Source organism: Paroedura picta, chromosome 8 (assembly GCF_049243985.1).
Source record: "Paroedura picta isolate Pp20150507F chromosome 8, Ppicta_v3.0, whole genome shotgun sequence".
NCBI classification, from domain to species: domain Eukaryota; kingdom Metazoa; phylum Chordata; class Lepidosauria; order Squamata; family Gekkonidae; genus Paroedura; species Paroedura picta.
Genome location: NC_135376.1, coordinates 80,075,898 through 80,098,106, shown reverse-complemented (window position 1 = coordinate 80,098,106; position 22,209 = coordinate 80,075,898). Strand labels below are relative to the sequence as shown.

Below are 22,209 nucleotides of genomic sequence, written 5' to 3'. Positions count from 1 at the left end.
TTGAAGCTTTTCATACAATGAGCTGTATTTCATATATTGCCCTTAGTTTGACTACTTGCTCTCACAAGTTGACTTATTAAATTGGTTCAAGGTAAGTATATGTATAGAAGTTAGCGGAAATAAATCTAGAGAAAACAATTCTTAAATAGCTATCTATAGCTATCTAGATATCTAAATACACTACCCCCACTCAAGTTCATGTTAGCATAGTTTTTCTCACACTTACCAGGAATTCTATCAGCTCACTCTGGCTGTCAAAGCATATACCAGACTCTGGACTGGTCTGGAGCAAATATCAAACTATTTACAATGTTAACACTTCTTGTAAATATCTGACAAACATTGCCTTATATGGAGATATTGTAAATAAATCGGAATGACAGAACTGATAGGTTATCACCTAGACTCAAATCTATAGTGATTTAAACTTGGCGGCACAGTATGTTGAAGTTTCTACTTCACTGGTTTCTAGTTTCACAGGTTGCTGGTTTGCTTCCGAATCAAGTTCAAGGTATTGGTCTTGACCTTTAAGACTATACATGGCCTGCGTCCTGCCAACCTGCAGGACCGCTTGTCTCCTTATGTCCCCTGCAGGGCATCACACTCTGTGGGTATGAATTTGTTGAAGATCCCGGGTCCCCGGGAAGCACGCCTGGCCTCGACCAGGGCTGGGGCTTTTTCAGTCCTGGCCCCTACCAGGTGAAATGAACTCCTGGTAGAGCTGAGGGCTCTGATGGAGCTCTCTGGGTTCCACAGGGTCTGCAAGATGGAGCTCTTTCACCAGGCTTTTGGTTGAGGCCGGGCTGCACACTGGACTATAAGATTGGGTCCTCCCCCACCTTTGTGGCATCTGGATCCCCCTGGGGCCATCCATTGCCCCAGTTCTGTTGACACTACCACAAATAGGTCAATGAGGAATATGGGTCAATTAGGGAAAGTTATGCCTGCCATCTTCGACTTTTAAAGGGTGTTATTTTATTGTATTGTATTGTAATAGCGATATGGTGATCTTGCCATCTTTTATGCTTTCATTGTTGTGAACTGCCATGAGCCAGATGGTCTGGGAGTTGGTGGTATAAAAATGTAATGTAAAGATCTATGTTTTTTAGTCAGCCTCTTGGCTTTTCCACATTAAATTTAAAACTTTGAACTTAGTAATTCGTAAGGCATCATGATAAATCCTAAGTATGCAGTGTTGCTTAGATAGGAAGGAGTCTCACAATCAATATTCTTTAAAGAAAACCCAACACCTGCCAGGTATTAAGTGAGTGAGCTGCAAGATTTTGCCAGTGCTAGACTACAATTGATTATATCCCCTTTGATGCAAACTGGCACCAGAACTACGGATAGTATGGGGTGGCTATGCAGTGGTGGAATAATTTAATGACATATTTAGACCCTGTTTCTTGGTCAAGAAAGCCCTAAAGCAATTTAAACCTATTAACATTGAAGACAAACAGCTGCCGATGGTGAGCACACATTGGGGTTGTCGCCTCTTACAGTTGGCAGTCCGGGTTCTCTGCTGAACAAGATTCAGCGGCACTTATAAGAGCAACCAAATTTTATATTCAAGGTATGAGATTTCCTGCACACGTGCTCGCCCCACTCACGCGCGGCGCTAGTCAGCCAGCCAGCCGGCGAGCTCAGGGCTTGCGGGCGACCAACCATGCACGTGGGTGGCTGCCTGCGCGTTGCCTGAGGAGAGTGAGCGGCGGTGATGAAGGTCGTCGCCGCTTGGACAGAGAGCGGGCCCACAGGAGAGCCACTGCTGTTCCTTGGGGTCCCTTCTGCTCGGCTACGTTTCCCCTACCGCCTACGGCGCTCGAAGCAAGTCCCCCCGCGACTCCCGCGCACTCAGGCACTTGAGTAGCCGTCCGCTGGGGGCCCGAGTCGCCCGGCGATGACGCAAGAAGAACGCGCCGGAGGGAACGGAACGCTCTGTTCTCATGTCTGTGAGTCGCTGCGCGCGGCTCTGGTCTCGGCTCCGCTATGGAGGCGCCGCGGTGCTTCGGGGCCGGGCGGCCGCGGCCGGGGCCTTCTCCACCGCCTCCAACGATGGCCGCGATGCGGGCGCGAAAGCTCCGGACACGTCCCTGTTCGTGCCGCTCGCCGTGTCCCCGGTGGTGCTGGGGCCCGCGGGGGATGTTGGCGCCGAGCTCACGTGCCCGCTCAACAAGAGTAAGCGGCGGTAGACGGGAGTTTGGGGGACCCGCTGTTCGGCCTCGGACCGCCTTCTTTCCAGGCTGTAAATTCCGCCAGAAGATTATATTGTAGGAGGCGGCTCAGGCAAATTAGTTTTTAAGTGCATGATATTCTGAATCTGTATTTGTGTGTTTCTATTACATTGTGAGTATGTTTTAACCAGTGTGATCCGCCCTGAGCCTTCGGGGAAGGTAGGAATAGAAAACAGAATAAGTCAATCAATGGGTAATGAGAGCTATCTTGTCGTAGCGGTCAGAGCAGTGCTGACTAGGGCCTTTATTTATATTTATTATTTTATTTATATTTATTAACTGCCATTCCTGGGCTGAGCCGGCTTGTGACAGTTCACAATAAAAACCCAATAAAACATTGGTAAGAATAAATTCCCAGGCAGCATAACCCATCTGATTCCCTCCTGCCCCCCTCCCCCCAGTCCAGTACCCTGCACCCACTGCCAATCCACCTGAGGAGAGGAGGACCATCTGCCCTAGATGTCCAGAGCAACTTTAGGAGGGAACCCTCAATTGTCCACACCCCAGCCTCAACTGAATGCCTGGTGGAAGAGCTCCCTCTTAATCCCTAGTGAATGCATCCCTGGAGTCAGGCCAGTCATTCTTATTCATCTCGCTGTATCTCACCAGGTTATTGTGAAGATGAAATGGAAGAGGAGATACTGTCCACCTACACAACATCGTGGACCAGTGCTGGCCTTACAAGTCTGTGGCCACTATATTGTTCTTTAAAAGTCCACTCTGTTGAGTGTAGTTTCTTGTAAAGGAGGCATAGCCAGCTGACAGTTTGATGGCTACATATTTATTTCTTATGTATTTTAGTAATTTATTCTCCCCCCATTGGGGACCCAGAAAAGCTTACATTGTTTTTCACTTCTTCATTTTATTCTCACAATAGCACTGTGAGGTGGGTTGTAGTGAGTGTGTGACTGGCCCAAGGTCACCCAGGCAGCTTCTATGATGGTGTGGGGATTCAAACCTGATTCTTCAAACGCTGGCAGGGCTCATGGGAATTGTAGTTCATGGACATCTGGAGGGCCACAGTTTGACTACCCCTGGTCTAGACTCTGACATTCTTACTGCTAGACCACACTGGCTTTCAAGAGACTCCATCAGCACATCTCTTGGGGTTGTTCCAGCTGTTTAACACGGTGTGATAAACCTTTTTTATACAAAGGAGTGTCTGTACGTATTCTGTCATCCATAATCTAAAGTGCCCTATGCAGGAAGGAACTGGGGGATTTGTGTGTGTGCTATAAAGACCATTGTTTTCCTCTGGAGATCTAAAGGTGTTAATATGCTACTCTTTGTGTTTTGTTTTCTAGGTGAAGTCCTGAAAGTGCTGAATAAATTTTACAGGAGGAAAGAAATACAAAAACTAGGGTCAGAAAATGGACTAGACGGTATGAAATATTGAAGATGTAGCAAACAGAATGTTGCTAGATGTTTTCTCACGCTTTGGGCAAATGACATGTCTGGGTTTAGGCTGTTCTTTCATCTTCAGTTTTTCTGAACATGACCAATTTTGGGAGGAGCTTGGCTAAGGCATACTTTTAAAATATTAGTGCCTGAGAAACACAGAGTTCTTCAGGGACCCTTTTTGGAATACATATTATGTGACAATTGGCATCTCTTGCCATTTCACTGTTAAGGCAAAGTCCACTGCAGATATTGAACTTTTAAAAGAGATTATATTTAATGGTCCTTCGCTCTGTGAGTTTGAATCGGCTGGTGATTTCTGACTCACGGGATGTGCGCCTGGCCTTGACCTGGGCCAGGGTCTGTTTGGTTGTGGCCCCAGCCTGGTGGGATGAGCTCCCAGAAAAGCTGAGGGCTGTGACGGAGTTATCACAGTTCCTCAGGGCCTGCAAGATGGAGCTCTTCCGCCTGGCATTTAGTTGAAGCCAGGCCATGGAAGATCGGGGTCCCTTCCACCAAGGTCCTCAAGATGCCTGACCATGTGGGGCGGGAGACGTCCTCCCCAAGGATGGCGAGCAATGTGTATTGGGTGTGAGTTGGTGAGTGGGTGGGAATTAGATGGGATTAGGCTGCCAGGGATGGGATTTTATTGTTTTTTACAGTTGTTTTATCAGGTCTTATTGTAAACTGCCATGAACCATTTTTAATTTTTAAATAAATTAATAATTTATTCTTAAGAGGGCTTTATTCTGAATTTTAGGGAGTACAATGCTTGTGTGTGACACAGCTCCGTTTTCCCATCCTCTCCTTTTACAGCTCGTCTTTTTCATCAAGCATTTATAAGCTTTAGGAAATACATCATAGAATCTAATTCATTGACGCCAGATGTGCACATTATTCTGAATGATATATGTTGTGGGGCAGGTAAGCATGCACCATATTTAGTAATTTTGTTAATTAGTTTTAAAAGATATATAAATGGGTGTGGTTTAGGGTCAGGCACTCAAATATGACCAGAAAGATACTCTGCAAACTGGGTAGCTTTCTCGCATTCTACATGGAAGACCATAAAATCTTTTGGGGAGACTTTTAGATTGTCAGCATGGCTATTCACCACTTTTGCTTTGTATTGTATTGTACCTAATAGTGATAGTGAAGTCCTGGCCTCTGTGTAGGTAACAGAAACAGTGCCATAGGAAAGGCCCTGCAAGTGGCATTAGTTTCTGCATATCCAGGGTAATCCCTAGGTATGTACGAATCCTTCCCGCCAAGGAATCACCAGAATTATGTAGGCCTTGCTGCGAAGCTCAGTGCTGACTGGCTTTTTGATGAGGTTGTTAAGGTGTAACCAACAACATCTGCAGGGCCGCTGTTCCCTCCTTCCCAGAAATCCATCAATGCGTTCTGCTCCTAGACCTGTTTGCACTATTATCATTGTTACAATTATCAGTTAATAGTATTAATGTTATGAATTGTTTCTTGTATTGTTTTCTACGTTTTGTGTAAACCACCCTGAGCCTCCAAGGTGGGCGGTATATAAATACAATAAATAAATAAATAATAAATAAGGTAACCGCAATGGTGACAGATATTTTCTCACAATTCCTGTTTAGATTCCGTGTGGGTTGCCTTAACAGCCTCAATAGATGGGGAAGATGCCGTCTTGTGTGCTCCTGTGGGGCCTAGGTGAAGAGTTCAGATCCCTTTCCCCAGCATCTGGCATCAGTGTGCAGTAGTGTCGTTGCTATACTTGATCATGCATTTTTCTTGCTAACTTAAGAAAAAGATTGCTAGGAGATTACTGTAATGAGAGTGGAATGTGGAAATGATAGTTTGCATCCTCTGTTTCTAATCTCTCTACTGCAACAGCTGTTCCTTTGAGTTAAAGGAAATATAAAATGCCGTTTCAGGGCACTGATTGACCAAGAGGGAGATGTTGCTCTGGGTAGATGCGCCTGCAATGGCAGGCAAACCTCAATGCTTCAGACCAAGGTTCAGCAACTCAGAGCCCCTTGGGGTGTCCATTTAAATTTGGTGCCAGGAGGAGTGAAGTTTTGCTTGGGGGGGGGGGGGGTACTGTGCTAGCCCTCTGCTTCTTCAGCAGAATCCAGAAAGCTGTCATCCACCTGGCCTGGGGGATTTTAGCCTGTGCTCCTCCTCCTGACCCCTTCCTTTGTGCATCCCCTCTTGCCCATTCTGTTTGTGTAACCCCTGAGTAGCAAGAACACACAGAAGACCATGTTTATATCTTCAGATGCTGCGGAATGTGAATGCTGTATGTTTAATTTGGAGTGTTCAAGCAGAGATATTATAAGGTAGTTGGGTGGCAGTTTGTTAGTTACATGTTGATGTATGTGTGTGTGTGTCTCTCTCTCTTTTATTTCCAGGGCATGTTGATGATCTCTTTCCATTTTTCATGAGACACGCTAAGCAGATCTTTCCTATGCTGGAGTGTATGGATGATCTGCGCAAAATCAGTGACTTACGATTGCCACCCAACTGGTTAGTTGCTTCAGAATAGCATCATTCTGTCTTTCAGATGTGAAATTTGTGTATTCTTGCTGCCTGCATTTAACTTGGCTGCTTTGCCGTGTAATGAATTAAGGATTGATTTGTTTTCTCTTTAAAAAAATTGCTGCAGGTTTTAATATGAAATCTTGAAATCTTAATATTAAAAATAGACTGCAGAATGAGGGGCAGTTGGTGTGGTGTAATGGTTACAAGTGTTGGACTAGTGTCAGGGAGACCTGGGTTCATATTCCCACTGTGCTGCAGGGACTTGTGGGGTGAGCTTAGGCCGGTCACACTCCTTAAGCCTAAGCTACCTCACAGGGTTGTTGTGAGAATAAAATGTAGAAGATGAGTACAAAGTAACCTACTTTGGGTCCCCATTGGGGAGAATGGCAGAGTATAGGTTGAATTAAATACATTAATACACATTTGGATCCAGACTTAACCATGTGCCTCTCTTTGCTTGTCTTTTCCTGCATTCTAGGTATTCGGAAGCCAGGGCTATCCAGAGAAAGATCGTGTTCCATGCAGGTCCGACAAATAGTGGGAAAACCTATCATGCAATCCAAAGATACTTAGCAGCAAAATCAGGAATATACTGTGGTCCTTTAAAGCTGCTGGCACATGAGATCTTCCAAAAGAGTAATGATGCTGTCAGTATCTCAGGGTATTCCCTGCTTCTGTGAAACAGGCGGGGGGAGGGGGGAGAATGTCACTGCTGGGATACTGAATATTATAATGGCTGTTTATTGTGCTCTGCTGTTGGCTCTGCCCCACCGTAAGCAAAAAAAACAGGTGTATGGTTGAAGCCAGAACAAACAACACCACTGACAGGTCTCAACCTCTTCTCAGAACATGCCCCCCCCAAAAAAAGCATATCATCGTAATTGGCCAGTGGCTTAGGTTGGGAATAGGTTCAGAGTGGAGGAATGGGGATTATGCCACTTCTTGTGTTTTATGCTGCGATTGGTTTTATTGGAGGGTTTATTCTGTTTTTATGTAACCTGCCACAAGTCCACAGAGAGTAAGGTAAAGGTAAAGGTATCCTCTGTGCAAGCACCAAGTTATTTCTGACCCTTGGGGTGACGCCCTCTAGCATTTTCATGGCAGACTCAATACAGGGTGGTTTGCCATTCCCTTCCTGGTCATTACCGTTTCCCCCCTAGCAAGCTGGGTACTCATTTTACCGACCTCAGAAGGATGGAGAGTAGCGGGATATAAATTGAAATAATAAATAAATAAGGTTAATTGAGAAACTTGCAGAGCAATACAATGATGGTTTTAAATGTTTTACCGTGTATGATTTTATTGATCAATTTTAATACGTTGTGCACTGCCCCAAGCCTTATAGGGAAAGGCGGTTTATAAATCCCATCCCATAATAATAATAATTGCCCTCGGTTCCAAGGAACACATCATCTGTATTTTGATAGTATTGAAGACTGTTGGATGAGGGAATGGGCAGGAAGGAAAGGAAGAGGCAAGCACTTCTGGAAACACAGTTAGATTTACGTAGCTTTTTCTTTGAAGCTGCTACCTGCAGTGTCCTCAATTTATTTGGCTTTTTGTCTGGGGGCCCTGGTCAGCTCTGTAACTATAACATTTATGAATAGGCTATTCGTAGCTATGAGGGCAGATTCCGGACCCTGCAGTTGCTGAGTGTGAACCTCTGCAGGTGCTGTTTGCTGTACGTATTCTGTGCTGTTTTATACATTTCTCAAATGTCAGTTAGAAAATCTGAAATTGCTGCGAGATGCTAAAAAACTGTAACCAGGAGCAGCTCGGTAGATCTGCTGGGGCTTCTACAAATGACATGGTTACACGTTTCAGAAGGAGCAATGTTTTGCTTGCCTTTGCTCTGAGATCCAAGATAGATGCGTCTTCTTCTGCCCAGACACACCCCATTTGCCATTACACTTTCTGTTGAACCTGAAGGTTCAAGAGGTGTTCTGTGCTTAAGAAGAGGTGTAGTAGAACCTGCATTTTAAGAAGAAATATCTGGTGGGTTGGTTTTTTTTTGGGGGGGAACTCTGGGGGACAATTGGCCTTCTTCGTGAAATCAGTTTGGATGTCCAAGGTGGGAGAAAGATCTGAGAGGTGAAATGCTAGTTGGGGAGAGGGAGTGCAAATCAGGCTGGTAAGAAGTCATCGATGGAGGTCTGAGGAAAGCTGCCTGTTTAAATCCGACAGTCTTCAATACTATCAAATGTGTTCCTTGGAACTGAGGGCAATTATTATTATTATGGGATGGTTTTAAGTCTTTTAATGGGAGTTTTGATAGGTTTTTGTAACCCGTCACGAGCCATTTGGGAGTGGCGGGAAATAAATTGAAATACTACTACTACTACTACTACAATAATAATAATAAAGCACCAGAAGAAAGCCTGGCTTAGCATCTGCTGGATCTCTTCAGGCAGGCTTTGTCTGACGGAGCAGCGGAGAGTTCCAGCGCCATTTTTTCCTTCCCCGTTTGTCTTCTCCGGCTTTGCATTTACTTTTCTCTTAAATCTGCTATAAAACCAAAAATCAGGATGCCCAGGATAACCCAGCCTCTTGCCACCCACTCAGTACTTTGAGACAGGGGTAGTCAACCTGTGGTCCTTCAGATGTCCATGGACTACAATTCCCATGAGCCCCTGCCAGCATTTGCTGGCAGGGGCTCATGGGAATTGTAGACCATGGACATCTGGAGGACCACAGGTTGACTACCCCTGCTTTGAGAGACCATAGGCTCCAGATGTATTTCCGTGTGGGGGCCCTTGTGGGAGATGCCTTTCTTTTCATTTCTTCCTCCTTGTCCTTTCTCTGCCCTCGCAGAATGTGCCGTGTGATTTGGTGACTGGGGAAGAGCGCATCTGTGTCGATGACGAGGGCAGGCCGTCTGCTCACACGGCCTGCACCATTGAGATGTGCAGTGTGAACGTCCCCTGTAGGTATATCTGGATTTAAAAACAAACATCAAAAACAGTGAAGAGTGTTTAATCCCATATTGTTGTTGAAGCTTATTCTGTTAACAAGAAATAAACAGATCATACTGACCATAAAAAGGGATGTAGTTAATAGGATTTATGGAAACGCTTGTTATGAGTTTAACGTGGATGGGTTTTTAATCACTTTATATTTTAAAAGATTTCTAGTTTATATTATTTAGATATTATCATTTATTTATTTATTGTGTCTTTGTATTGTTTTTATTTGGTGTCTTTTGCATGATGCTAGCCACCCCGAGCATCATTCAGGGGAGAGGGAGCAGGACATAAATGTGATCAATAAATAAATATGGTGAGTTGCCACAGGCAATTGACTAGGAAAGCAGGGATTTTAAAATGCTATAAAACTTTAAGTTGAGTGAAGAAATTTACCTTGGGAGGCGATTACTTCTATACATTCACCTTTTCTGCTGCCCTGCTTCGTTTACCCATGTAGGTTTTGTTTTTCAGATGAAGTGGCTGTGATTGATGAAATTCAGATGATCAGAGACCCTTCCAGGGGTTGGGCTTGGACGCGAGCGCTTTTGGGTATGTCTCCTGTGAGCGTCATGTCACTGCCTTTGTGGCTTCCTGTGAGAGGAGGTCCAGAATGGCAGTCTGAATAGTTCAGTTTGTTCCTCCCACTGTGTGTGTTGGAGGCAGATCACAGCTGGCAGCGGTGTAACTACAATTACCTTTGTTTGGTAAATGGGAAGACCCCCGTCAGTGATGTCTGTCAACTGTATCCCCATAGTCAAAGATAGTTGCGGGCAAGTAAGGAGCAATGCACATCTCACTAAAGGCAAAGGCAGCTACTCCCTCCCACTGCCCTGCTTGTCTTGGAGCAGAGGTCCACAATCTTTTTGAACCTTTGGGCACCTTTGGAATTCTGACACAGGGTGGTGGGCGCAACCACAAAATGGCTGCCATAGGAGGCGGAGCCAACTGCAACATCTCAGGGATTGAAGTTTTGCATAACTGTTGTAGTAAATCTTTGGCATTTCAGGCATACGTTTTGTTTAACATTTTAAATAAACATAAATAAACACAGTAATGCAGTGAAGATCCTTGTGTTGGGAAGTGAAGCTGCCAGTGAAGCAGTTTTCTAAAAAAATCTGCCAGCCGGACCTCCAGCGGCCACACAGGAGCTCTGCTGGGCAGAAGTCCCACCCACTTTCTAAAAACACTTGGTACCAGGAAAAGAGTTGGTAGGAGCCATGACACCTGTGAGCACCATCAGCAGGAACAGTGGGCATCATTGTGGGGTGGAGCTTTCTGACGTGCCCCTTCACCCTTTGCTTTCCCTGCCGCAACCTCTCGAGTGTCAGGGAGCCTTTGAAAACAGGGCAGAGGGAGGGGCTGAGGACTGTAGCTGAAGAGGAATCCACGGAAATCCTAGACTCTTCCCTCTACCGTGTGAGTGGAAGAGTCTCCTGCATATACTAAGAGGCATTGGGGTCCCATCACAGGTGACTGAGTCCGGTTTGTTCCTATAGAAAAAATTTTTCTAATTGCCTTTCGAGTTAATGGGGATTCTTTTTTCCCTCCTGCAGGGCTCTGTGCAGAAGAAATTCATGTCTGTGGGGAAGCTGCTGCTATCAACTTAGTGACGGAGCTGATGTACACCACGGGGGAGGAGGTGGAGGTGAGTGCCGGGCCTTCTTCACGTCTTATGGGCTTCCTCTTAACCGCCTGGTGGTGGGAAACCATGTGACATCTTTCAGGAATTGAGATGGGAATGCCTATAAGTAAAACATCTGCAAAAGTCTACGAAGACTTTTCATTCAACAGATCTTTTGGACATGGACTAAATGATGCAGTGTGATCCTAGCTGCCTCTATGGCTTCATTTTTTTCTGGTAATGACGGGGGCATACAGAAATTGAGGAGGAAATTCAAGACCAATAAAAGTTTTTTCCCCCTGTAGATCTTGGTTCCCCCTTCCCCACGGAAACAAAAAAATCAGTTGAACAATTAATACGTCTGCATTTGCAGTACGAAGCCCATCTTTAGAGCATGGACTGTTGACCGGCTTTCTGCCGGAGAAGGTGCCCTCAAGTAAGGTAAACGGCTGCCTTGCCACAGAAAGGGACTGAATGCAAAGGTGGGACCTTAACTTTCTCCAGTCATCCCACTGTCAAGACCACAAAAGGGCCATGAGTAGAACAAAATCTGTGAACGATTTACAGCAGCACTCCCCTTTCCCATTGCTATTTGCTTTGGAAAGTGGGGAGGAGGGGCGATGTTCCAATCTGTTTGCAGCAGAGACCTGCCGTGTGGGCTGCTTACTGGGAGGATGGACCACAGCAGGCCCATGAGTACTTCCGGGCACCTCCAGGAGCTCTCCCTACCACTTCTCTCCTGTTATAGAATCCTAGAGTTGGAAGGGGCCATATAGGCCATCTGGTCTAACCCCCTGCTCAGTGCAGGATCAGCCTAAAGCATCCGGAAGTATCTGTCCAGCTGCTGCTTAAAGACCACCAGTTATAATTCCCTTGTGGTTACAACTGTAATTTCTGCCATCTGTTGTTAGGTGAGAAACTACAAGAGGCTAACCCCAATAAAGGTGCTGGATCAGGCCCTCGAATCTCTGGATAATCTTCGTCCCGGAGACTGCATTGTCTGCTTCAGCAAGAATGATATTTATTCCGTCAGCCGACAGATAGAAAGCCGCGGACAGGAATGTGCTGTCATCTATGGAAGCCTGCCGCCTGGTAAGTATAGTTACTGCCTATTGTGGGGAAGTAGGGTTTGGATGGGTTTGGTGCCCCTTGCGTCTAGCTGTTGGCACCCAGGACGTGTAATTTTGAAATGCACCTGCTTGGCTTCTGGTTGCTGAATCAGGTACAGCATTAGGCAGATTTTCTGTGCTCAGTATTTTGGCTTTTCCTGTTGACCCACAGGTTTTTGTCTCCACGCCTTGTCTTTTGGTTTTTACAGGGCAGGGGGGATCCCCTTAAGGGTGCAGCTGAGCTTAGCCCTTCATCAAGCGCTTTAATGCCTTCAAGCAGCACGCACTTCAGCTCCTACTCTTTCGTTTCGCTTCCTGAGAAATCTGAGACAGCTCCAAAGTCAGCACACGCAGGGAGGCCCTCTGTGCTCTTTTTCTCCCATGGCTATCTCAGGTTCCTTGCAGGGGGCCCAGCTTCCTGGTAGATCTTGCAGGACCTTGGGGAGGACGTGAGGAAAGCAGGGCTTGAGAAGTGGCCGTCTGCTCAGCTGGGTCTTTGTCATCTCTCGCCTCATTGCTGCAACGGCAAATGATTTTGATTAATTCTCAGCCAAGATTTCTGGGGCAAGACGTGAACCAATTATTTGCGTAACAAATGGGAGGCTTTGAAACAAATGGAAGAAAATTATTTATTGTAACGAGTCGTGTCCAGGAGCTGGTCTTATGCAACTGATGCAGCCTTCTGTACCTTTCAGATGTATGTTTAAGTGGGGTTTGAGATGTTGTCCCATATGACTGATAGGGCAATGTAACTCTGGATTTTTTGTGTTTATCACATGGAAATGATATGGCCAGGTTATATTTATGTGTGGTGAGGGCTTAACTGTCTAGCTCAGGGGTAGTCAAACTGTGGCCCTCCAGATGTCCATGGACTACAATTCCCATGAGCACCTGCCAGCATTTGCTCATGGGAATTGTAGTCCATGGACATCTGGAGGGCCACAGTTTGACTACCCCTGGTGCTTTCTTGCTTGCTGGCATGTCTGTAATGCCAGACCAGATTTCCCCCCTTCCCCCCCCCCTCTGCAGTTCAAGTTCACAGGCTCCCAGCCTAACCCTCCCCCCCAAGGCAGCCGTTATGGAGATAAAATGGGGCAGTGGTGATTGATACAGGCTGTTTGGGACACCCGGGGATGGGGAGCGAGGTGTCAGTTAACATTTATACTCTGCTGTTGTTGTAATAATCACAGCTTCCACATCTGGACTGCCCCGCCCCACAAGCATGCGCCAGTTCTGCACAAGCAATCTTTCCGTGCCAGAGCCATGTGACTGCTTCCGAGGGAGCCTCTGTGTTGCTGCCCTCATAGACTGTGCATCTCGCTGTCTGCTCAGAAGGTCACAGCCATGAGGGAGCTTGAAATGCTGTCCCACAGATGCAATTGTGTCTCTGTTTGGGACACAGGTGACCCTTGCGATTGAATTCTTTCAGGGACAAAGCTTACTCAAGCCAAGAAATTCAATGATCCCGATGATCCTTGCAAAATCATGGTTGCCACAGATGCCATAGGAATGGGGCTCAACTTGTGAGTATCCTGGGTGATCTAAAGAGGCATATGGGGGGGGGGTACTCAGCCTTTCTCTTGGTCCTGCTTCTGCCATGACCTTTCTGATGCTTACATGTCCTAGTTGAATAAGCTGCTGTCTTGGGGCAGGACTCCTAAGCAGGGCAACTTCATCAAGACTGGCTGTCCAGGATTTTGTTTCATAGCTATCAGTTGAGTGGGCAGGAGTCTCTACACCCAGCGAAGCCCTTCTCAAGACCCCTGCTCTGCCAGATTTGAGAGAGCTTCTCGTGCCCTGTGCGGAATGAACATCTCCACCTGAAATCTGATATGGGAAGACACTATCATGCCTGTTCCATCCTCTTTCCCTACTTTGCCCAGGAGGGGCAAAGGTGATAAAAGCCTTCAGCCCAGTTTGTTGCTGTCCCTCATTTTAATAACAATTAATATGGAGCTTAGAGCTCAGGCCGTGTAGCCAGATTTCATATAGAGCTGAGAACAAAGGTTGGGTGATCAGCAGGGTTCCATTGATATGAAGCAGATAGGACTGCATGAAGGAGAGGGAAATTATAGCACTTTTGAGACACACACCCCCCCCAAGTCTTTTACTGTCATTATTTTCCATTCGGTACCTTTTGTGGCTTAAATTTGTATTTCTAGGCTATGGTAAAACCTACAATAGCATTTTCCTGCCAATCTGTCCCATTGGTGTTTTGGCTCTAGGAGCATAAAGAGAATCATTTTCAACTCTCTGATTAAGCCAGTGGTCAATGAGAAGGGTGAAAAGGAAATGGATACACTCACAACTTCCCAGGCGTTGCAGATTGCAGGAAGAGCTGGAAGGTTTAATACGGTGTTCACAGAGGGGGAAGTCACAACCATGCATCGTGACGACCTTGTGTTGTTAAAGGAAATCTTGAGCAAATCAGTGGACCCCATTGTGGTAAGATTTCTTCTGAATAGCCTGATCTCCTTGAAGCATTTTGCAGTTATCCAATCAGTAATTTGTGTTTGCAGAGTGGCAGAAATTATTAAATTGCAGAGTACGCTGCCAGAGGATATAGTGATGGCCACAGGAATAAACAGCTTTTTAAAAAGATCTGAATCCCAGAGCTAGCAGGTAACACCAGGGGAAGGCCTCAGCCACTGTACCCTGTTGTTTGCCCCCAGAGGAACTTGGCTGGCGAGTGTGTGAGACAGGATCCTAGACTAGATGGACCACTGGTCTGATCCAGCAGGGCTCTTACGTTCTTCTTCATTAATTGGACTGATGGAGGAGGGGAGGGACACACACAATTTTGTTCCTTTCCCATCTGCACTGCAGTGCCTCACCACCACCATGGCATGGTTCCCGTGAGTCTGGGCATCATCTCTCAAGGGTCAGACCGTTCTGCGGATGGGCAAAGGTCCAAGGCAAAGATAGGCATCCCTTAGCTGATGGGTTACAGGATCCAGCTCATAGCCCCATCAGCTGGAGGAGGTGTAGAGATCTGTCTCTCTGGCCTCTTTCCCAGAAGAGCATACTACTTTTGTTCCAGAAGGCCTTCTTGGTAAAACTTGGCTTGGATTGTAAAGGGAAGACTGTTCATGTTGGCTTTGATTGTTCCTCATGTATGTTAAATGATTCTCCAAGCTGCCCAGAATTGATGAGAAATGCAAGGCACAAAAATAAGCCCAGAGACGATGTCTGAAGCCTTGCCATGAGAAGCTGTGGGGATTTCCTCTGCTCTGTGCTGTGTTTTGAGGTGGGCAGGAGAGCACACAGTGGTGTATGGCGGTGGCATTGAGCTCAATGGGATGCAGCTCACTGTTGGTGAAATACAGCAAATGCTACCAGGAAAAAAATTGAGATCCCTTTGTTCTCTTTTTTCCTTCCTCCACAGGCTGCTGGTCTGCATCCAACTGCTGAACAGGTTGAAATGTTTGCGTATCACCTTCCTGATGCCACACTCTCCAATCTCATTGTAAGTCCAGAAAGCCTGTGGACTGCTTTGAGCAGCACATTGACTGCTGGGACCCTGAAGGGCAGTTTTGCCTGCATGTACTCTGCCTACCCTCATTTAGTGCAATGGAAATATTGCTCCTGCAGCTAGTGAGGCAGGCAGCTTTGAAAAATTCACGGGCACATGTCGGCAGGAGCTGCAGTGAGAAAAGAGCCTCCCCCATGTGAAGATGCTTCAGTTTTTAAGTATATGTTGATCAATATAGATATGTTTAAAAAAGCGACATACATCCCCATGTGATTACACCAAATTTAGTTGTTCAGTATTCATGTTACATTGAAAATAGTTCAAGCTCCAGGTTAGCCCCATGAAATGTTAGTATTTCACATTGGATAATAAATTAGGGATCTGGTTGGAGTTCTTAAGCGTCCCCTCGTATAAGCTCACTGTCCGGTAGGTTTTTCAAGCCCTTTGGCATATATTATATATAAAATCAAATTACTGATTTCTGTTTTATTGGCCGTAAAGTCACAGCCATAGAGTTTTCAAGATGAGAGATTCTCAGATGTGATTTGACACGGCCTACCTCTGTACAGCAACCCTGGCCCTCCTTGGTGGATTCCCATCCAATCCTAACTGAGGCTGACCCAGCAGAGTTCATGAGATCTGAGGAGATCAGTGTGTAATTGGCTTCCTTTGGTCATAGATTAGGGTAAGCTTTTAAAATGAGAGCAAAGGCCAAGAAGCAGATTTACCGGATCTGACAGCAAAATCCCACAAAACAAGAGATTGCAGGTGAAGATTTGCCGAGTGAATCCAGCAAGCAATTGGATTTTTTTCTCTCTTGAAAAGTCAACCCCCCCCCCCCCCGAAGACTGCAGACGCAAACTACAGTTGGAGCAAATATGGGTTCTATATCGAGGAGAGGATGGCTGGATTGGAGCCATAGAGCTCCACTGAAGTCTTACGACCGGCATTTGAGCGTTCATTTTTTTCCTTTGTTGAGTTCAAAGAAAATGCTGTGCCCTTAGTGTTCAAAAACTGTTCCTTTCATCTAAAACTAGAAACAAAGAAGCATCAGAGTTGGGCTGGGGGGGGAAACCAATGCATGCAGAGAGCTAGAATGCGACAGTCCTGTGTTCATTGTTGATCTAAGACACTCTGTGTAAGGAACACTTGTGGGCGTGAGTGTTTCTGTAGCTTCCTGTATATACTAGCTGGGAATTCAGAGGGAGAAGGAAGAACAGCTTGAAACAGGGATGTTATGACTTGCTGCCTTCTACCATTACTTGGAAATGGTGGCTTTTTTGTCCTCCCGGCTGAACCGGTCCCAGAGCCTCTGAGGCCCACTGAGACAGCCTTCTCTCCCCCCCCCAACCCCATTGGTCCAAGAGCCCATTTTGGATTCTTTCTCTGCTTATTTTGTACTGACGCTGCAGCAAGCACCCAGTCCTGTATTCTAAGAATCTCATCTCTGTTATGAAGAAGCAGATTTCAGGCCTGCATTTTAAGTATGTGAACTGTGCTTGATAAAATCTCAAGGAAGGATCCGAGTGGGGTTAATAGTTAATTAATATAAGCCAAATAAATGATACAAAGCAAACGTTTATTGTGTTTCCCATGGCTTTGATATGTGCATGTATGTATTCCCCCCCCCTTTCTCCCCCACCCTTGGGGACCCAAAGCAGCTTCCATCCTTTCCCAGTGTATCCTCACAACAGCCCTGTGAGGTGGGCTAGGTTGAAAGTATGTGACTGGCTCAAGGTCACCCACTGAACTTCCGTGGTACAAGTGGAGATTTGAACCTGAGTCCCCCAGATCCTGGTTCAGCCCTTGGGCCATTGGCTCTCCTTTGCACATATTCCACACATGGCAGCATTCACCTTTTCTTGCATGAGAATCTGACTTTTTGTCTAGCTAGTGGGCAGGCCCAGCATTGCAACCCCCTCCCATGCAACTGTACCTAGGAAGGACCCTGGCAGCTTTTGTTTGCTCTTGCAAGGTTTGAAGTATCGACAGAGATCCATTGGCTGGCTGCTTGAATGGTGGTATTTTTCACAGGATATTTTTGTGAGTCTCTCTCAAGTGGATGGCCTGTACTTTGTCTGCAACGTTGATGACTTCAAGTTCCTCGCTGACATGATTCAGCACATTCCCCTGAACTTGAGATCGAGGTACGTGTTCTGCACCGCGCCCATCAACAAAAAGCAGCCTTACGTGTGCACCTCACTGTTGAAGGTAAGCAGTTTGCGTCTCTTGGGTAAAGTCTGGGGTGGGGGTGGCGGGTGGGGAGTTGCAGGTTGCCTTTCTGTAACAGTTGCTTAAGGATGTGGCTTTTGGGGATCCCCAAAGTGAAGGGATGGAAAGGCTGGCCTGGCTTTAATGGGTGTGGCTGCCTCCCTGAAGAAGAAGAGTTGGTTTGTGTACCTTCCCTTTTGCTCCCCGAAGAGTCCCAAAGCGGCTTACAAACACCTTTCACTGCCCACAGCAGGCACCCTGTGCAGTAGGTGAGACTGAGAGAGCTCTAAGAGAACTGCAGCTGGCCCAAGGTCACCCAGCTGGCTGCTGGTAGAGGATGAGTGGGGACTCAAACCCGGTTCTCCAGATTGGAGGCCATCACTCTTTATCCTCTACCTCCACATTTGTTATAGGTGTAGTTTGGTGCACCTTCAGTCAAAGGAAAGCATATTGGGTGGATGTGCCAATTCAGCTGTTTGGCGAGGATTCTGATGCCCTGTTTAAAAGGGCATGAGGGATTTGCAGCAGTGGGGTGTGCGATAGTCTCCTAGATGCTGGCCAAGCCCCCCCCCCTCCCTCCATCTGCCGGCTGCCTTGACCTGCAGTTGCTTAGAAGACAACAGTGCAAGGCTGGTGAATAAGTAGTTGTTCAGGCCTGGCGCTCAGGACTCTTGATTTAGTTTTATTTTGTTCATTATTACATTTATATTCCACTGCTCCCAGCACAGATTGCAGCATACGTATTAAACCAATATAACAATAACATACACTCCCCCCCCCTTAATCCCCTCCCCTACACTGGCCCTCAGCTCACCCACCGCCTACCCTCCTCACCGTGTACCCAGGAAGATGACAGTAGGCATTCTGGAGGAATGACTAGATCCTCCTTATGCTCTGCCCCATCCAGCCTCAGCCAAATGCCTGGCGGAAGAGCTCCGTCTTACAGGTCCTGCGGAACTTAGTCAGCTCCTGCAGGGCCCTCAGCTGTTCCGAGAGCTCATTCCACCAGGCTAGGGCTGAAAAGGCCTTGTATGTGCACTGCAGAGATTTTCCTGAGGCAGGAACACTATGCCCTTTGCTTTGAAATGGATGGGACTAGAGATGGCTTCCGTAGGCCTATTTGTTTTGCTTTGCTCCCTGTGGATTTCTTCATTCAGTCAACCAACGATTAAAACCTAGAATGTCCTGCTTGAATCCCTGACTATTCAGAAATATTTTGACAGCACCTTTTAGGCTTGATCAGCGAGGAATGTAGGTGGCTACAAAACCTACTGTAGGCCTAGTGCTATGCAGGGGAGAGAGAAAAGGGGGGAAGAGGGGGTTCCACAGAGCTAAGGTATTGCAAAGAGGGATCAGAAGGGACCACTGTATATGTAAAAAGGGATCAAAGGAGTGAGCGGTTACTCTAGCAGTAGAGATTGAAGCGCAGTTTTTTGCTATAGACTCAAATATCAAAACAAAATTATTTTCTGATTTTACTGTTTTTCTTCCACACCCAGGTGGAGATTCCACTTACACTGTTATTTTTGTTGTTCATTGTTGTTGCATTTCCAGCTTTATTTGTGAAGTAATAGTATCTCAGTACTTTCATTTTCTATTGATAAAGTAACTCTTCACTCCTCAGCTCCCTTTTTAAGGACACAGGGGTCCTCTGGTCGCTTTTTGTAACACCCAGGAGAAAAGTGCCTGGGAATTGGCACAGCTTTGTCCTCCTTCCCTTCCCTCCGTTCTCTTTAAGCCAGAGCCAAACTTCAAGGGAAAACAGTCTTGGGAGCTGACAGCTGGCCCGAGGCCAGTCAGGCTGACTTGGCTCCTTCCTCTCTAACAGTGGCCCTTAGAAAATCCTGCTAATGAGGGTAGGGGAGGAGAGCAATGAAAATGAAAACCTTTGCGTGATTCAAACAAACATCTTTGTAATATAATTTTAAAAAATTCGTTAAGGTATTTTCCTTGCTTTGCCACCTAGTTGGATTGTATGTACTGACTCCAAGCATTAGACAAAAATTATCCTAGAAATGATCATGCCTGACTTGATAAGGGGAAAGTGCAGTTTTTGGGAATATGAAAGAGTAATCGATCCTTGCAATGAAAGTAACTCGAGTTCTTGAGGAAATCCTGCTAGTTGCTCTTCAGATGCCTGCATTTTTTATTTTCTAGTTTGCACGGCAGTTCAGCAGAAACGAACCGCTGACGTTTGACTGGCTGTGCAGACACATTAATTGGCCCCTGACCCCACCCAAGAACATAAAGGATCTTGTTCATCTGGAAGCCGTTCACGATGTCCTCGATCTCTATCTTTGGCTGAGGTATTGAAATGGACGCATGGCTCAGTTTTTCTTAATGAGGGCAGCTTTGGGAATTAATCAACGTTCTGGGCAAGAGCTGATTCTAGTAGCATCTTCTAACATGATGCAGTCTCCTTGTTAGGACTGTACCATTTCAGAAAATTCAGAGGAAAACCACTTGTTCAAATGTCTCCCTGCAAGGGAAAAGCTTGCATGCCCAGGAACCAGTTTAATCTTTTCATCAGTTAGTAGCTTTCCATGTGAAGGGGGATTTTGAATCCTCCATGTGATACAGTCCTAGCGGAGAACAGGACTGCATCAGAACCGACATGTTTGAATCACCTCCAGGATGAAACTATATGGCAGTTGTGTGTGGTTGCAGCTCAGAGACTTGGGACAAAATACGTGTAAAGTGGTATACTTGTGATGAAAACATGCTTTAGATTGTTTCTGTTCTGCATTAGTGGAATGCCTATCAAACCCAAAATTCAGGCTTAACTTGTCTGGTTCTGAGCTCAAGAACCAATGTTTGAGTAAGACTCCTTCACTGAATGTTTACCAGACTTTTGGCCGGTTCTGCTGTCCAGAGCCAGCCATTTGAAACCTAAGTGTTGAGTGGTATGGGGTCGGCCAGTCAGCAGTTAGATTTAAATGGCAGGCTGCTATATTATCCTTCTGGTTCCCCTTCAAGGGGAGGGGAGCAAAACCAAAGGGTTAAATGGCTATGAGCCATTTAAATCTTATCACTGACCAGCAGACCCCACCTAGCAGTTAGGTTTAAATGGCTGCTAGCAATTAAACTCTTCAGATTTATGCCCCCCAACCCCTTTCTCTTGGCCCTGATGAGCTGCAGTCAGGAGAAAGGTGGAAAGGAAGTCTCTTCCGGGGCTGTCCTGACTTCTTTCTCCCCAGATTGGTTTGGTTCAGGTGGTGCCTTTTTCATGGGGTTCAAGGTTCAGTCCATGTGCCACCCCAAACCACCCTTTTTAGGATTGTGCCCATCCTTAGTAATAATTTCTTCCCATTAAGTGAGCCATCCTTTCCTGGTAGCAACAGTCATTGGTTCCCACCCAGTATTGTTCTTCAAGAAATTGTTCTGCCTTTTCTGGATCCTGGGTCTTCACCCCTTTTAGGCCTGCAGGCACCTTTGGAATTCAGACCAAGGGTGGTAGTTACAGCCACGAAATTGCTGCTGTAGGAGCTGGAGTTAGCCACAAAGTGGCTGCTATAGCTTACCTTCAGTCATGCATCCTTCTGCTGCGGTGGCAGCTTTCCTCAATGCAGTGTTTTTAAAAAACTGCTTAGCCAGTCAAACCTCTGGTAGACAATCTGAAGTGTGTCTCTGTGAAGCCCCACCAGGTCACACTGACTTTCTGAAAACACCGGAAAAGATGTTAGTGGGTCCCATAGTGCCTATGGACACCTCCTTGGGGGCCCCTGCTTAAGCCCTTACCCAATGGAAGTGGCAGCATGTTTCTCTAAATTGCTGTTTATTCCCGTATCCCATTCTTAACTCTAGGATTAGGTAACTAAGTTTTAAAAACATCACCTGTCATCTCATGGCTAGTGAATTCAGAGGAAGTTGCGACCAGAGCCTTTGACTTTTTTGGATTCCTTACAAAATTTGGGCTCTGTTTCAGTTACCGCTTTATGGACATGTTCCCTGACACCAGCCTTGTGAGGGACATCCAGAAGGAGCTGGACGACATCATCCTAATCGGGGTGCTCAACATCACGAGGCTGATCAGAGTCTCCGAAGCCACTTCTGGAACGTTGGCTGTTCCGGATGATTTCCCACTGCAGAGGACTCACATCGGTGACAGGATGCTGAACACAGAAGACCTTCTGCAGACCGACTTAGCATCTTCCCCAAATGATGCAAAGGGCCCAGGGCAGCGAAGAGCAAGGGGGTCCAAAGTGCTGGGCCACAGGGCCGGTGGAGCACAGGTAGAGCCCTCGGGTCGCATCCGGGGCCCTTTAGCTGCGAGACTCATACAGCAGGGACTCCTCACCCAGGAAGTGCTGAAGCAGCTGGAGAGAGAGTGGCTAGCAGACAAAGGTGGGAATGCTGGCGATGCTGCATCAAACACAGACCCAAAGGGGAAGAAGCGAAAGTGAAATGATCAATCTTTGCACAATAAAAAGCGTTATTTAGTTATGTTTTGGTTGTATATTATTGGAAATATGCATAACTAGGAGTAAAGCCCGTTGTATCCAGGAATACAATGGGCACTAGAGCTTGGGGGTGGGAAGAGGAAGGGGAGGGTTGTCCTGCATGCAAGGGCATGGGGATGAAGGGGTGTTTTGTGTGTGTGTGGGGGCGGGGTTGTGGTGTGGTGGCAAATGGAGGCATGGTAGTGGTGACATGGATGTGAGGAAAGTGTAGTAGGGAAGGCTGG

At 46.4% G+C, this 22,209-nt stretch overlaps 1 protein-coding gene across 1 annotated transcript; it reads left to right on the top strand.

The window, feature by feature from the left end:
• Positions 1–1,899: 1,899 nt before the first annotated feature.
• SUPV3L1 (Suv3 like RNA helicase) lies at positions 1,900–21,968 on the top strand. The gene is made up of 15 exons (XM_077350550.1): positions 1,900–2,178; positions 3,539–3,616; positions 4,449–4,556; positions 6,020–6,134; positions 6,628–6,796; positions 8,961–9,072; positions 9,584–9,661; positions 10,666–10,757; positions 11,645–11,825; positions 13,272–13,365; positions 14,068–14,287; positions 15,228–15,308; positions 17,349–17,525; positions 19,683–19,831; positions 21,451–21,968. The coding sequence occupies exons 1-15, from the start codon at positions 1,947–1,949 to the stop codon at positions 21,926–21,928; spliced, it is 2,364 nt and encodes a 787-aa protein (XP_077206665.1). The 5' UTR covers positions 1,900–1,946; the 3' UTR covers positions 21,929–21,968.
• Positions 21,969–22,209: the final 241 nt, after the last annotated feature.

Coding starts and splice junctions, on each gene's coding strand:
- SUPV3L1 (XM_077350550.1), top strand. CDS start 1,947: ATGTCTGTGAGTCGCTGCGCGCGGCTCTGGTCTCGGCTCCGCTATGGA. Junction 9,073..9,583: donor GTGCAGTGTGAACGTCCCCT/GTAGGTATATCT, acceptor TTTGTTTTTCAG/ATGAAGTGGCTGTGATTGAT. Junction 10,758..11,644: donor CCACGGGGGAGGAGGTGGAG/GTGAGTGCCGGG, acceptor ATCTGTTGTTAG/GTGAGAAACTACAAGAGGCT.